We start from the raw sequence: 17267 nt of genomic DNA, 5'->3' as shown, positions 1-17267 counted from the left end.
GAAATGAGTTTCCATACTGCTGCAGTGCGACATACTGTATAGGTTTGAGCTATGCTTTTTTCCATTAGGATAAAATATCAGACCAGACCATGCTTTTTGTCAGGCAATGATCAAATCCCTCATATTTTCAAGCCTTCCAACAGTGTAACCAGAGCCTGAAGTGTTACTAAGAAAAAAATATATGTAAACAGTAAGTGTATGACAGCTAATCCCCTGTCTCCTACTCAGGAGAACACACAACCATAAAGGTGTGCTCAGATGTGCGTCTTACATGTTGACGGACTGAATAACAGAGCTCACATGGCTATGCTTTCTTTTAGCAAAATAAACAGAAAAAGATGTGGGTTAAGCTTATGTATGTCTCTATGGACCCAATTAACAGCCATCCCATGTTCTATTCTGAAGAAAAAAACAAAACAAAACACTATACCAGCCATTGCAGCGTTAGTACAGCCTCTAACAAAAATGTGAGAAGATTATTAATGTTTCTAAAGCCTGTCTGTGTATATGTCTAAGCTGCATTTTCTTTTTCAGTAGGAAATTGAAGAGCAAGTTCGTTTGACGTACCCAGGTGCACACAACGCGATCCAAAATGAGCCCTTTGGATTTGGTCAACAGCACAGACCCAGGCCAGGTGAGATGGGATGACTTCTCCCGATACGGGGAGTTCTTTCTGGGGAACGACAGCCTTGATCTCCTCCGGCCCACCTTCAGTGACGACATCACCAAGCTCCTGCTCGTCCAAGTTGCGCTGATCGCTGCCTACTCGCTCATCATCCTCCTGGGCTTGTTGGGCAACACGCTGGTCATCTACATGATCATCCTCTACAAGAACATGCGGACCGTCACTAACTACTTCATTGCCAACCTGGCGCTGGCTGACCTGATGGTGGACACCATCTGCCTGCCGTTCACGCTGGCCTACACGCTGCTGGACGAGTGGAAGTTCGGCGCGGTGCTGTGCCACCTGGTGCCGTACGCGCAGGCGCTGAGCGTCCACGTCTCCATCCTGACGCTGACGGTCATCGCGCTGGAGCGCTACCGCTGCATCGTCTTCCACCTGGAGCGCCGGCTCTCGCGGCGCACCAGCTTCGCCATCATCGGCCTGACGTGGGCGGCGTCGGCCGTGCTGGCCGGCCCGCTGGCCATCTTCCGCGAGTACCGGCGCGAGGAGATCCCCTCCATCGGCCTGCGCATGGCCGTGTGCTCGGAGAAGTGGCCCAACGGCACCAACCGCGACGCCGTCATCTACAGCCTGGCCATGCTGCTCGTCCAGTTCGTCATCCCGCTGGGCATCATCAGCTACGCCTACGTGTGCATCTGGGCCAAGCTCCGCAGCCACGTCAGCCCGTCCAGCCGCGGCGACAGCATCCACCGCCGCAAGAAGACCACCAAGATGCTCGTGCTGGTGGTTCTGGTGTTCGCCTTGTGCTGGCTGCCCTTCCACATTTTCCAGCTGGCTAGTGACCTGGACCTGGTGCTGCGCTTCAAGGAGTACAAGCTGCTCTACACCATCTTCCACATCGTGGCTATGTGCTCCACCTTCACCAACCCGCTCCTCTACGGGTGGATGAACAAGAACTACCGCAACGGCTTCCTCATGTTCTTCCGCTGCGAGCACAAGCCCGACACCATCCACCCGGAAGGGTCCTTCAAGACCCGCTCGCAGAGGGGCCTGATTGTAAACGGCCACCATGGCGGGCACCGACCAACTCCCGTGTGAACATTGCTGAACTTGTCTTGAACTTCCAAATGTGTGGAAGCACCCTTGAAGGGTGCCAAGTAGGGCTATTTATTCTTGAGCAAGTGCCATATGGTCTGCGAGTTTACTGAAGGTACCCTCCTGGCATCAAAGGCATAGAAAGAATGAATGAGCTGCTGTGTGTGTTGGCAACAAGCTGTCTACAGCTAATTGTCTAACTTGGAAGAGGGGAAGCATCGTCCTCGTTGCACAAGAAATCGTTTATTTTTTATGCCAGTAGGAACTTGAGGGGATAATAAATATGCTGTCATTTTGGAACAAGGTGTACATTTTATGTTTTGTGCCCCAAAGGAGGTGCAGTCAAAAAGAAAAAATACACACTGGTGTTCAATTCTGGTGTATTGGCAGAATATGAAATTTTGGGTTGCCTATATTCTAGTTCCAAGTCCGATTATGGGACGGAAGACAAAAGCTATTTGGATTTCAAATCATTCTAACCATAATGTAATAAAATCATCATTAAATGTTACAAAGTTCTGCCAAAGCCAATAAACTGCCGCTAAAAATCATTCTATAATATCAAGATATTGCATGTGCATACATTTACATATGCTACTTTTAATGCACTGATGGCAGAGTGTAGATGTGCAAGAGAAATGCACAAGTACTTAAATACATATGAATATATCTATAAATATGTTGTATTTTAACGTTCAGTTCTGTGTGTTCTTCAGTCAGGGAGTTGAATAATGCCTCATGTGTGGCTCTGTTCAGCATCACAAATGTGATGAGACTGCAGCGGTGGCAGTGACAGGATCTGACAAATTGACTATATCTTTTCATGAATGTCATCAAATCGCTCTCTGATCTCTGTGCGTGTGTGTGCGTGTGTCTGTGTGTGTGTGTGTGTGTCTGTGGGTGTGTGTGTTTGTGTGTGTGCATCATCTGCTGGAGGAAACAACATGTGCCTCTGTGTTATATATCTCTTTATTGTGAAGCATTCCTCCATTTCCCCTTCCAGCTGTCTGTGTGATCTAAATAAACCAAGTTGATATAAAAACACCAAAAACACCCCTTACTTGGTTATGTAGTCACTAAAGCAACATTATGCAAGGAAGACTTAATAAGTGTGTGTGCTGCAGTATACTATAAGTGTGTGTGTTTGTGTGTGTGCGTGTGTGTGTCTTCTCCAACTCCCACACTCTGCTGAAGTGAAAGCTAAAACAAAAGCAGTAATTACTTCCAAAACAGGAGTCCTGCATTATTTACTGCCAGCACTGTTGCTGTTAGAGAAAAAGAAGACGTTTGGCAGCCAGTTAGTGACTCCGAGAGGCTGTCACTGATGTGTAGTGGCATGATACGCACGGCGGGGAGAGGACAGAGTCTTGTGGGCATTGAGACGGTAGTGCTTGGAGCGACTCCAACGTATTAACCATTTATTCACTTGCATTGAATAAGTCATAAGAAACAATATGAGCTCAGGAGTCATGCACCCATAGTTCTTCAGCAGGGATGTTTGGGAAATAAAGGCAAGAAGGAAAGCTATTTTGTTCTTCACGTACAGTCTTAAGACTAAACACAATGGATGTTAGAATACGCCTCCAGGACCTATTCTCTGCTTGCTTCAGCAGAAACAATATGAAGTGAAGTTCTCTCATGTGTCACCCATGTGTCAAGTGTAAATTGCGGGCCTCTGAGTGATGGTCAGATACGCACAAGTAATGCAGTTTTGTGTGTTGTGTAGGTATGCTATCATGGTGCACATATCTGATGACATTCTGCCACCTATTGGTCAAAATGGAAAACTACAAATTGTAGTCAGGAGCAGAAAAGACATGGACCTTGAATAGCTGTGCTGTGGTCCTCTTCGAAACGGATAAACAGGCATCAACACCGTTACAGAAGAAAACAAAGGCACTCACATAGTGGTGATTTATGAAAATGGTGTTGCTAATGATAATAGAGGCCTCTCACTTTACGTTTCTAGCGTAAATACTTAGTCCATATGGGCGCATATCTATCTGCATATTTCCATGCACACCATGGACAAAACCTTACGTTTGACCTTACAAAACAGTTAATTCCTTACGTTTGACCTAACAAAACAAATTCTTCAGGTTTCTTCTCAAAGACAAAAAAGTGTTTCCTTTAGGAGAAGGTGGAGATATGGAGAGAGGTTCATCACTGCCTTTCAACCAGACAGGTTAGTGAGAGAGAGCAGCCATCCACAGATTCTGTCAGAATCTGAATGGACACCGCATGAAACCACACTCTTAAAATGAATATGTTGTCCCTATCTGGACACAGAGATGTGTTAAAAAACAACGCAAGTTGTGTTGTTTTTAATGCAAGTTGTGTTATTTTCAACACATATTGTGTAACAAAACAAATAAGGAAAGAACACAAACTGTGTTGTCCCTATCTGGACACAGAGATGTGTTAAAAACAACACAAGTTTTCAACACATTCATTTTAAAAGTGCAAGAGGAGAAGAGTGGTCACCTTTCCGCATGTGTCTCTGAGTGACCAACCCATTATTTATCAACGAAACATGCTCCAGAATTTGTTCTCTGTGATGGGTTTACGTGGATTGCAACAGAATTGATTTGTATTAAAATCTAATCTGTTCTTCTGACACATTTATTCACAATGATGTCTCACACACTGACGAAGGCCACAAGGCTGAAACGTTTGTTACTTACCCCTGTTGCTAGTGACAATAAATCAGTGAGAAAAACAATAATTTTTTGGAGTCCGACCAATCTTTGATTTTCTGTAAGTTTCCTGGATCATGCACCCACAGAAAAAAAACGGGAGAGTGCGGTGTTTGCAAAAAAGGACATTCACAATGATGTCTGGAAGCATAAGCTGACAGACAAAAATCTCTCTCTCTCTCTCTCTCTCTCTCTGTCTCTCAATCTCTTTCTCTCTCACTCACACACACACACAAACACTTGCATCAATCTCATGCATGAGTCACCTGGCTGTGACAATGCTTAGTCATAGCCAGATAACAGCCAGGTTACTAGGTAAAACATTGGGTAAATTAAATTACCAAGGTCCACTCTCAACACACACAATCTCATGCATGCACCTGTGCGCAGATACCTAGGGTGACCAGATTGGAGTGAAAAAGTGGACACTTCAGCAGCCGGGTGGAGGGGGGGGGGGGTGTCTATTTTGCACTTTAGAATTGTAACCATGCACACACAGGCGGAATAGTTATGATGATACGGCAATAAGTTCACAACCAGTTTCACAGTTCAGAAATGGTCAAAAATAATGTATATTTCCGTACTCCATAAAATTATGCAGAAGTGCACCTCTGTTGTTCAGCTAGTGAATCTAAGAAAAGCTTAGTCATTGGTCATTGTAATGGCCATATATATACTTGCTGTATCTTCCTTTTTCAGGACAGTCTGTATTTGCATGTCTTACATCAGGCTTTATCAAGAAAAAAATAATTTACGACTCTTTTGTGATATTTTTGCATTAATGTCACTATGGAAGCATGCCAGAAGAAATATATATTCTGTGTAAGTGAATTTGTCTGGAATAAGAACCACGATAGTGGGATACTCTATGGCTAAGCAATTCACATAAATTGATGTACAGACATAAAGAGTTTACATTAGAATACATTATACATTTGCTGGAGACCTTGCAGAAATTTGTTCCAATTTTGAAACCGGATATTACTTGGGAACCGCTTATTGTACGGAATCATGCTTTATATCTTCATATTCAGAAAGGGCTGCAGTATTGTGATATATGGTTTGCCAAGTGTTAAGTGAAGAGTTCCTGAGATATTTCACAGAGAGTAATGGGTGTGTTGTGTGCAGAATGCAAACATGATTACATTTCATGTAAATTCAATGTTAATTTACTTACGAACCATTTATCACAGCAACTTGGCACTATATTATTGAAAAGCTTATAAGATTCCGCTTAGCCACGAAGTCCACGTTATATGTGTGATATCTGTGTGAGGAGTAGGCCTACTCAGCAATCAATTAAGTTGAACTTGGGGACCCCCAGTGAACAGTGTCTAGTGACGCCCCTGACGAAATTGAAATTCCGGCTGCTGGTTGTATTTTTTAGGTCTCAAAAAGAGGACATGTCCGGGGAAAAGACGACGTCTGGTCACCTAGCACACACACACACACACACACACACACACACACATTTAAATAAATTAAGGACTACACGACCTATCCAATATAGCCTACTGATTATGTTAGAATTGAACCCTTGACCCTTGACTATTGGCTTGTATTGGCTAGCAGTCTGATTGAACGTCTGACTCAGTTGGGTTTATTCTTTCTGAATCTCCTTACCTCCTTACCTGTGGCCAAGGTAAGATCACAGAATTAATTTTTATGTTACTTTTTTTCAAATATGCATACATGATAATCAAATACGCATTCATGCTCCAATTTACGGACTATTCATGTAATTTATGGCAGCAAGCATGCGGAGAATGAAGTCAACACTCCGTGGCACTAGTGGGCAGTAAAATGTGCAACCGGCAAAATTAGTTATACAACGACAAAAAGTAGCAGAAGAAGAAACCAACATGGCGTCGCAGTACTACCAAGATATGCAAGAGAACTTTAAAAATAACAATAAAAGTCGTGAATTTCCAGCTCACAGTGCTAAAGTTCATTCAGTTGCTTGGAGTTGCGATGGCAGGAGACTTGCGTCAGGATCTTTCGACAAAACAGCGAGTGTATTCGTCTTGGAGAAAGACCGGCTGGTAAGTGGGTCCTCTCTAACGTTATACAGGCTTGTGTTCATAGCTCTTTGGTGCTGCTAGCCATCACACTTAACTTCCACAAAACATTCAGTTGATAAATGGCTTTGGTTGATTTAAAAAATGCCATTAATGCACTGCGGCATGTAGCCAGATGCTCAAGGTCACACAGAGGATTTTCATGTAAACTGCGTGTACAGGCTAGGTTAAATGACAGGCATGTTAACGTTAGCCACAGTTCATTCACGTGGATACTAAATTATGTGCTCAGTTAGCCAGAAAAAAATATTGTTACCCAGGGGGCAAAGGGGGTTTAGGAAACACGGGTGTTTTGCCCCCTGGGTATGTACAATATTAGAATAATGAAAGGACAGTCTGGTACAAAACACATGATCATAATCCAAAGAGTGGTATGATGCATATATTTTCAGTGTATCTGATATGATTTAACATTATATTTGTGTATTCTAAAAGAATAATTATTTTCCTGTTTAATGCATTTCATAAATTAAACTCTGTGATGATGGCCCTACAGGTTAAGGAAAACAACTACAGGGGTCATGGAGATAGTGTAGATCAGCTGTGCTGGCACCCGACTAACCCAGATCTGTTTGTGACGGCCTCCGGAGACAAGACCATCAGGATCTGGGATGTCAGGACCACCAAATGCATTGCAACAGTCAGCACGAAAGGTTTGGCATTATTCATCATCAATATTATGTGTATAATATTCATAATCTCAATCATGTCAGTCTTTATTTTTTTACCTCTGATTTTGTAATGCCCAAGATAAATACCGGCTTCATTATGGCATAATTATTATCAATCATTCAGTATGATTATTTCAGTGATTTTTACAGCTGATGTTCACTTCTGCTTTAGGTGAAAATATAAACATATGTTGGAGCCCAGATGGACAGACCATCGCTGTCGGAAACAAAGATGATGTGGTCACTTTTATTGATGCAAAAACTCATCGGTCCAGAGCTGAAGAGCAGTTTAAGTTTGAGGTGAATGAAATCTCCTGGAACAATGACAACGATATGTTTTTCTTGACCAACGGAAGTGGCTGCATCAACATTTTAAGGTAAAAGTCAGTGAGTTTGGGGTAAACTATTATTGATTCACTAATCCCCTTCACACACTGCTTTCAAATATATATCTATTTGCAGAGCAAAAGCATTCACTGATGCACATATACCCTATAAAACTGATCAATGACTTATCAACAGGTAGAAAAAAAAGTACCGAGCACTAGTGTTGCGCGGGCTGGATTATGACCTGCGGGTCGGGTGGGTGCGGGTGAGACTTCCAGGTAGGTAACGCGGGTTGTGGGTGGGTGGGGTAAAATTTGCTAGATAGCAACGTTCTGGGTTAACATATTCATTTGCATGTGCGGTAGGTTAAAGTGAGATTTCCCCCCTTCTGTTCCTCTCTCCTTCTCCGTCTCTGTCTCATATGCACATCAGAGTTGATTGGATACAAAAATACCCCAATTGGAGGGGACAAAGCCTATACATACAGTGTTTTCCACAGAATAGAATTCCATTTGTGGTGGTTGGTTTGCAGAATTAACTTGAATGCAACAGTTTTTAACAAATTAGCACAGCGTGGTTATGATGCTAACCAGATTTAAGCACAATTTAGTACAACCTGGAAAATCATTGTGTGGTGGTCGATGTTGATATTGTGGTGGGCCGCCACAAATATGTCAATGTATGGGAAACACTGACATATAATACAATTAAACAGTTGTGTGTTTCTAATTTTCCAGATGATGGCCTCTATTTCATAAAACACCTAATGTAAGCGAACGGATAACATTTAGATCCTAATCACGATTATCTGGCAACGTCCTTGCTGCTCAGCTCACTTTTAGATTAAAAAAAAATAAGTTGCGTGAGTTATGTCCACACATGTTACCACACTCCACAGATGTTTACACTAGGGGGTATTTCACAAAACCTAGGGTTAAGGGATTAAGCTGGGATTTTTTGGTTATCCTGGATGAATTTAGCCTTGTCTTGGTTTCACAAAAGAGATGGCACATAAGTTACCATGGGGATTTATTCTCTGCACCTAGCCTGGTCCCGACCAGGCTAACAGCCAAGCTAAGTTAATTCTAATGGTAATTATGTTGTCTTATTGGTTCAGCTAGCTGTCATTCAAATTCACCTCCGTGCTAATTTTTAAGGAGCTTTAATCCATTTATATACTATTTGCTAAATGTATTTGCTCGCAAAACAAAACAGATTGTCTGCCTTACTACCATATGGTTATTATTTTAATTGTGATAGCCTTATAATTACTAACGTAGGCCTAGGTACTCGTTGTTTGCTTTTGTTGATAGATGTTTGATGAATAGCCTACTGTAGTTGATTGGGAGTGGAGGGGCAAGTTTTCAAAGGTGTTTTCAACTGTAATATTAAGGTATATCATATGTGCATCGTTGCGTGCTGAGACAAGGGTGCACTCACACGTGTAAATTTGCATTCAGTTGGTCTAACACGTCTACTCATGCTGTTTTACAGAAATAGCCATGATTCCCCATTCCAAAAAGTACAACTTTACTTCATTGTTAGTCTATATCAAAAGTGGTTGTTCACTCTGTGTGAATGACTCTATTTTCCGCATTTTTTTATTCCAACCGTGGGCACTTTGGAGCAGAAACGAGAATGCGCACACATCCTGAATGACTTACACCTGGCTTCACATAGTCGCTCCTACTCCAGACCAGATGACCAGACAACGCTATGTCAAACCTCGCTTTATCACTTATCTTGGATGTCTTAATTCTGCCTTTGTGAAATACCCCTCTGGTTTTATTAATTTGCGATTGCGTTTTATGAGTGCTTTCTCTAAGCTGCAGTGGCTACATGATATTGATTTAACCACTTTAGGCCTACTTATCGTTGAAATTAGGAATTTGTGGGTCGGATTCCGGTCGATGTTAAATGCATATATTGTCGGGTCGGGTGGATTGGTTCTCCAAAATGGGTCGGTCGGGCATGGGTTAAAAAAAACCTGACCCGCGCATCACTGCTGAGCGCCATTAGTTGTGGTGCTGTTTGTCTGAGCTGGTGCCTTCCTGCTCATCATGTCTCCATGTGTCTTCTGTCTGAAGCTACCCTGAGCTCAAGCCCATCCAGTCCATCAATGCCCACCCCTCCAACTGCATCTGCATCAAGTTCGACCCCACAGGGAAGTACTTCGCCACGGGCAGCGCAGATGCCCTCGTCAGCCTATGGGATGTGGAGGAGCTAGTGTGTGTGCGGTGCTTCTCACGGTGAGGAACTACACACTTTTTTTGTCCTTGAGAGAGAGAGAGAGAGAGAGAGAGAGAGACTTCTTCTTCCATTAACTTCAACTCAACACACCAACATTTCTGTTTCTCTAACTACAACGTTAAACATATTACCTTTACAAGTAACACACAGAGTTAGAGTACAATTAGGATGGGTAAAAAATTCATCCCCTTTGTTCAAGTGAAGAGTGGTGAAGAATAGTGTAAATGTGACCCTGCAAGGCGAAACCATTGCTAAAAGTATCGCTAAGATAACCGCATCCAAAAGTTGGCATGGTTCTCCTGTCACGATACGCCAGCAGAGGAGAAAATCACCTTTTTTTTAAAAATGCGCTACGTTAATGGAAAACTTCTCCTGGTCCGTAAAATGACGCTAGGATATTTCTAAAAGTTCGTGCTTTTGACCGTTCGTGCCCTGAAAGGCAAGTCTTTCACTTTTAATTTTCGGTTACATCTGCGAAGAACGATAGAGAGTTGACACATTGAGTAACGAGTAGGCTAATGAGTAATGAGTAAATTTTAGCTCTACCGTAAAACCTTATAGCGGCGTGGACAAATGGAATGACTGCTAATGTGTTGAATCTTCACCTAAATAAAGTCAGAGTTTAACAGTCAAAACGTATGTTTATCCGTTAAATTTGTTCACAATATGAAAGTGTAGACTGTATACTGTCGAATTATGCTAAAACGTGAAAATCAACATTTTAACCCGTACGTTTGTTTATCGTGGATTTTCTCAAAATAGCACTGTGCGCAAAACAACTGGTTTCGCCTTGCAGGGTTACAAATGTGTATAATGTAGGGCTGCAACTAACTTCCGTTTTCATAATAGAATAATCTGATGGGTATTTTCTTGATTAGTTGTTTGGTCGATAAAATATTAGAAAATTCAGAAAAAATGTTGATCAGTGTTTCCCAAAGCCCTTGATGATGTCCTCAGATGCCTTGTTTTCCCATAGAGAAAATATTCAGCTTTAAGAAGTTGGAATCCGAGAAATTAGGTTTTTATCTCTTAAGAAAATTACTTAAACCAATAAGTCGATTACCAAAATAGTGATTAATTCAATAGTTTACAAGTAATCGATTAACCCATTAATTGTTGCAGCCCTTGTATGTGTCAGTGAATAGCAAAGCCATACCCTTGAAACTCTCTTGGAGAACATTCATCCTTTAATCCCCCTCTAGCGATTCCCTTGACACGTTGTATTTTCATCTGGATCCTTCCTCAGCCATGCCTATATTGATGATTTATTGTTGATCACAGCAGGTACAGTTCCTTATGTGATGAATTGCTTGGCTGGTGCGAGAACTTTAAGTGGGTAGTCATCAAACTAAGTTATTGCTGCTCCAGTAGTTTCGGAACAGCTTCCATAAATCATGCCATCTTTAGAGCTGTCCAAACAGGAAGGCTTTAAAAAGAGGCTTCAGGTGTATCATCATTTTATTGCCTATTCTGAGCTTCATTGTTTTTATGCGCATTAAGTGCAAGTTGATGATGGTTTCCGTTTAAAGTGAGTCATGATGCCTTTATAGTTGCGTATGACGAATGATGGCTAGACAGCTGCTTCGAGCTGATTCTTGAAAAGTATGCTGGCAGAGACGCTAGCCCTGCTAAACGGTTTTGCATACGTTGCACTTTAGTTGTGCGAGGCCGATAGATAAGCCATAGATAAGAAGTGTCAAAAATAGTGCTATGATCATGAGGAATTGGACTAGAGAATGTATGAAATCAACAGGCCCATCAAACACAATTTCAACAGCTGCCTATGCATTCATCAGTGACTGCACACTCATGGTTGTTTACATGTTAGAAAGTTCGTCTCTTCTCCTGAGAATGCCCCTGAGAATGTGTAAGTGCTCCGAGGTTATTGATTGTTTTCCTCCCGTTCCCTCGTATTGATCCTGCTGTGATGTTGTGGTGCTGTAGACTGGACTGGCCGGTGCGAACCCTCAGCTTCAGCCACGATGGGAAGATGCTGGCCTCTGCGTCCGAGGACCACTTCATCGACATCGCTGAGGTGGAGACAGGTGAGAGGGGTGTGGGAGCGTGGACACGTGGGCGGCAGGGTCAACTCCGCTACAGCCCGTCTGTACAGACCCAAGCAAGGGCTTTCTTAGTGTGGACGGCTCTCAGAGCATGGACGGAGAGGGGAGGACTTCATTATGGAAATAGTAGTTGCCCTGAATATTTTTGTAGGTTTTGTTTTTCCACATTCTTTTTGTTAATGCATTTGAATGTGCAGTAAAAAAAAAAAAAGCATGCTGAAAGTTTCAAGCATGCTAAGAAGTGCTCACCTTTGTCCAGGGGGAGGGGAGGGGGAGTGTGGGCGGTGGGGTTATAGGTCTAACTCAATGACCTTTTAAAAATCCAATACACTGAGTGTCAGTGTGAGAGTGTGTGCCTATTTGTGTGAGTGTGTGCACGCACATTCAAAAGACGGGCTTTGAGAAGAGCCTTAACACAATCCCACCCCATTGGCATGTTGCTTCAGGAGCGCACTTTTATCAATACACCTGAATATAGTGTAAATAAATACTGCAGTCTTAAGCCATGCTAGAAATGTCCACCTTTGTCCAGTTTATTGAGGGCAAACTGCAGTTAACTAGGACTGGTGTGAAGGTCACAGGTTCTCAAGATTGATTGTTCAGTTTCACATTGGCTACAGGGTATGTCGGATCATGCTTTATGCTTTCTGGTGAGGCTGCTTTCACCTTGTCAGTGAAAGGATCACTGAGCACTGTTGAAGACATAACCCTGATCCAAAGAGGGAGACGACATATTGTGAGATATAGATGCAATTACTTTGTGTTGATGTATTAAATTAGATGGTGGATGCTTTCACATAAATCGGATTAAGATGGTATTTTGTTTTGTAGGCAACCAGACAAATGTCTTGTGTGTCAAATCGATTCATACATAAGTATAAAATCCCATATTCATGGCAATTCAGTGTATCACAAACAGTGAACGTGTGTGTCCGTGCGTGAGTGCGCACATCTCATTGGGAACAGGGCATATAAAAGTGGTATATGGATGCTGAGATGGGAACCAAATCACTTGGGCCATGGAAATGAGAATATTAGATGGTTGTTTGGATTCTGTACACAAACTGCTTTATGTGATCAATGTTCCTGAGGCTATAGCCCTCTGTAGTACTGTCATTCTTTCCTTTCTTTAAAACAGGTTGTATGGCAGTAGTCACACACACTGGCATATGTATGGAAATATAAAAATGACATGCTTAACAATCAGTAAAGCAATGGGCCCAGTGTATGACCTGATTATGTCTACCTTTTGTGCAAATATTTTGTCAGTTTAAAATGTTACTCTGTTTCGTCCATATCTCTATGATTTCAGTAAATGTGGCAAAATATGTACAAAAGGAACACCGAGTATAGACAGAAGGCTCAGTCTGTATCCGTACTGACCCCTGAGCGTAAATGAGCCTAAAGGGTTTCTGTCTCTGTGTGTGTGTGTGTACAGTAGCTGTGTACAGTTTTCTAAGGTTCTGTCAGACTGTGCCTGAATCTCCTTTGGAGTAGGGCTGTGAATACTATGTTTTCGGTGTGTAAAGTTTAATGTATAATTGTGTGTGTGTGTGTGTGTGTCTACTCCTGCAGGAGAGAAGCTGTGGGAGGTGCAGTGTGAGTCCCCCACGTTCACGGTGGCCTGGCACCCCAAGCGCCCCCTGCTGGCCTACGCGTGCGACGACAAGGAGGGCAAGTACGACAGCAACAGAGAAGCTGGCACTGTTAAGCTCTTTGGACTGCCCAATGACTCCTGAAGAATCAGCCATTTTTCCTCTCACTGTCACACACACACACACACACACACCACACACACACACACACACACACACACACACCACACACACACACACCACACACACAGAGTCAGCCCAAGTTAGAACAGAGGTCAGAGGAACAGAGTTGACCTCTCTCTCTCTCTCTCTCTCTCTTTCTCTCTCTCTCTCTCTCTCTCTCTCTTTCTCTGTATCTATCTCTCTTTTCTTTCTCTCTCTCTCACACACACACACACACACACACACACACACACACACACACACAGAGTACAAAAGAGTCTCCATTCTCTTGTGTGAATGTGGTCAGACTCCTTTATAAACAAACTGATCATTCACAACACACTCACATTTGTACATCCACGCAGTGGCATCGTATTACATAACTCTCCTAGGCCTTGGTTGGTACAACAGTGAGAGGCATGGATAACGACCCTGGCCAGTTATACGTTTACAGTGCATCAGCCATCACTGTACTGGACTTGATCATTTTTATTATCCATTATTAATTCTGATTGGTCACTGTGCTGACATCACTCCCTTGTTGGCCTCAGATTGCAGATTCAGTCATCTCTACAAAGAGCCCTCAGAGTGTTCTGTTGGGGGGTGGAGGGCTCTGTGTCTTATACAATTCCACTTTTACATGTCTGTTGTATGGTCTCTCATACTGTCTGTAGTCTACCTGTTAGAGTAAATCATGTATAGTTGAGAAGTCAGAGGATACAGTCGTGGTTGTATTTTGCAGTACAGACACAATTGATTTACAAGTTCTTGCCAGTCCACCTCTTGTAAAGGATGATAACTTGGGAATGAAATGCTACTCTTGAAATATTTTTGTATATCTTGAATAACAGAGTAAATTGATCTCCCACTGCCCCACAAACACCCACCTTCTGCTAGTTTGGTCAGAATACATTTTGTTGTCAACATGAAACGTTTATCAGTTTATCAGTTGGGGTTACAAGATGGAAACCAGTGCTTTGTAAGGGCCAAATTAAATTACTGTGACTCATTGCACACTATTGAGGATGGTTGCCTATTCTTGATTTTTTTCTCTCCATTGTTTCCCCTTCTGCTGTTCAGTTCGACTAGTAGTAGTAGGACAGACCGTGCTGAGGCCAGAATAGTGGAGGTACATCAACAACCGAAAGGGTCCAATAAGGGATTGTCGTGTTCCCACTGATGACCTGCAGAGGGCGATATTGCATATTTTACTGGATTGTGTCCTCGGGCCACATTCCGTTGTGGTTTCCCTCTCAAAACAAAGGGGGAGTTGTAGAGCTTTGTTTTTACCTCTGGTGTTGTTGTTTTTTTATATTAAAATGTGAAAACTGTGGACTATTTTTCTTTCTTATATGATGCTTTGTCTTGTCAGCTTTTTATCATTCCATAGCCCTCTGCCTGGCAATAGAGACATTTATTGAATTTTATAGTCTTTATTCTGGGCAGTAGGGTAATGGTATTGCAGTGTACCGCATCAATTCTCCCTCTTCCGCCCCCCCCCCCCCCCCCCCCCACACACACACACACACACACACTGGGGGTCTGTTGGAGTCTATTGTGAAGTCATTTCCTCCAGTAACACATTCTTGGGGGCCTGTGACACAAAGTAGGATTTTGGGGTTAGCTAACTTTGAGTTTAACCCTTAGTTGGATTTTCAGTGTCAATGGTTCACTTTTGTATCAGTTTACATTGCTATCGTAGCACCTAACCTCCACCTAACCATGTTATGTTCGAGATAATAGATCACTATGTACAACCCCAAAACAGAAAAAGTTGGGACATTGTGTAAAATGCAAATAAAAACAGAATGTGATAATATACAAGTCTTGTAAACCCATATATAGTAGCAAGAAGGACATAGACAACATATCAATGTTGAAAATGAAAATTTGGACAATTTCATGAAAAATATCTGTTAATTTTGAAATTGATGCCATCAACATGTTCCCAAAAAAGTTAGGACAGGAGCATGTTTACCACTGTGCTGCTTAACCTCTTCATTTAACAAAATTCTGTAAATGTTTAGGAACTGAGGAGACCATTTTTCTTAAGAGTTTTCAGAATGAAATGTTGACCCATTACTCCCCAATACAGGATTTCAGCTGCTCAACAGTATGGGGTATTCTTAGTCATGTTTTTCATTCCATTATGCATCTAATTTGACAAATCTGGACTGCAGACAGGCCATTGTAGCACCTGGACTCTTCCTCTATGGAGATACTATTTAAATATGTGCATAATTAATTTTGCCATTGTTTTCCTGAAATGTGCAAGGTCTTCCTTGGAATAGACATTGCCTGGATGGCAGTATATGTTGCTCAAAACCTGTATATATCATTCAGAATTAATTATGCTTTGCCAAATGTGCAAGATGCCCATGCTGTAGGCACAAATGCTCCTCCACATCGTCATAGATGTTGGGTTTGGAACTGAACACTAAAACAAGTTGGATAGGTTGGATACTTGGATAGGCCCTCTCCTGTTTAGCCTAGATGAGTCCATGATTTCCAAAAAGAATGGCAAATTTTAATTGGTCTAACCACAGGACCTTTTCCATGTTACCTCAGTCCATTTTAAACAAGTTCAGGCCCAGATAAGATGGTGGTATTTTCTGTATCATGTCTCAGTACAATTTTGGCTGTTACAATTTTGGCTGTAGTTTTTGAATTGAGTATCAAATTGTGCACATAGACAATGGTTATCAGAGGTTTTTCTGAGCCCATACAATGACAGGTCTGGAAACAGGTCTGGTGTTGATGCAGTGCCATCTGAGGTCCAAAAGACCACGGCCATCCAATTTGTTTTTCAGCTCTTTCCCTTGTTTGCAAAGATTTCTTTGTGTTCTCTGAATGTTTCAATAATATTATGTCCTGTAGATGATGAACTCCCTGAATACTTCACAATTTCATGTTAAGAAGCATTAAAATGGCATTGTTTCATCATTTGTGCACACAGGTTTACACAGAGTGATGAATAACCCTACATTTTTACTTCTAAGAGACCCTTCCTCTCTGGGATGCTCTTTTTTCCTACCCAATCATGTTGCCAGTTATCCAATTTAGTTGTGAAACATTCCTCCTTTTGTTTTCTTTATTATTACAACACTTCCAGCATTTTGTTATCCCTGTCCCAATTTATTTGAAACATGTTGCTGGTATCAACATATATTTTCCATGAAATAGTCAAATGTGTCATGTTCAACATTTGATATGTTGTCTGTGTCCATTTTGCAACTAAATATGAGTTTAAGAGTTTTGCAGATTATTACATTTTATTTTTATTCACATTTTACACAATGTCCCAACTTTTTCTGTTTTGGGGTTGTATAAAGCAGGGGTTCCCAAACTTTTCCTTGACAAGGCCCCCCAAATACCACTAGGTTCTGGCCCTGGACCCCTTGATGTGTTGATGTTAAAAATACATTAAGATAATCCTAATAATTATTTTAGCCACAAGCACTTTGTGATGGAGCATACAGTGTGTAAAATTACATTTGGGGCTTTCTGCTATATGAGAGCTATCACTCTACTCTTATTCCCAGTCATTGCATGGAAAATAATTTTCAGATATGCGACAAATTATAACGGCATTGTATAACAACCCTCATAGTAATGGGTATATTTAAAAATTTTCAAATGTATTTATTTGTTGCTTTTATTTTTCTTTCCAACTTGCTGAGGCCCCCCTGGCACCCCCTCGCGGCC

At 41.9% G+C, this 17267-nt stretch overlaps 2 protein-coding genes across 2 annotated transcripts; both read left to right on the top strand.

Annotated features, from left to right (window-relative positions):
• Positions 1-592: 592 nt before the first annotated feature.
• Positions 593-1723, top strand: npy7r (neuropeptide Y receptor Y7). Its single transcript, XM_076292718.1, has one exon. It carries the CDS (start codon positions 593-595, stop codon positions 1721-1723), a length of 1131 nt encoding a protein of 376 aa, XP_076148833.1.
• A 4519-nt stretch (positions 1724-6242) lies between these two features.
• On the top strand, positions 6243-13778 carry thoc3 (THO complex 3). Its single transcript, XM_076292025.1, has 6 exons — positions 6243-6458; positions 6991-7147; positions 7338-7542; positions 9580-9741; positions 11687-11787; positions 13381-13778. Exons 1-6 carry the CDS (start codon positions 6279-6281, stop codon positions 13542-13544), a joined length of 969 nt encoding a protein of 322 aa, XP_076148140.1. The 5' UTR covers positions 6243-6278; the 3' UTR covers positions 13545-13778.
• The last annotated feature ends 3489 nt before the right edge of the window (positions 13779-17267 follow it).

This window comes from Alosa pseudoharengus, unplaced genomic scaffold (assembly GCF_046254945.1).
Source record: "Alosa pseudoharengus isolate Yale_2024_CS ecotype anadromous, Long Island Sound unplaced genomic scaffold, YU_APseudo_1.1 YU_APseudo_1.1_scf_19, whole genome shotgun sequence".
Classification (NCBI taxonomy): domain Eukaryota; kingdom Metazoa; phylum Chordata; class Actinopteri; order Clupeiformes; family Clupeidae; genus Alosa; species Alosa pseudoharengus.
This window is presented reverse-complemented; position numbering and strand designations above follow the sequence as displayed.

What these genes read in the sequence shown, in the direction of transcription:
- npy7r (XM_076292718.1), top strand. Translation starts at nt 593, where the DNA reads ATGAGCCCTTTGGATTTGGTCAACAGCACAGACCCAGGCCAGGTGAGA.
- thoc3 (XM_076292025.1), top strand. Translation starts at nt 6,279, where the DNA reads ATGGCGTCGCAGTACTACCAAGATATGCAAGAGAACTTTAAAAATAAC. An exon ending in TGCAACAGTCAGCACGAAAG is followed by an intron (nt 7,148 to 7,337) that starts GTTTGGCATTAT and finishes CTTCTGCTTTAG; the next exon opens with GTGAAAATATAAACATATGT. An exon ending in TGTGTGCGGTGCTTCTCACG is followed by an intron (nt 9,742 to 11,686) that starts GTGAGGAACTAC and finishes GTGGTGCTGTAG; the next exon opens with ACTGGACTGGCCGGTGCGAA.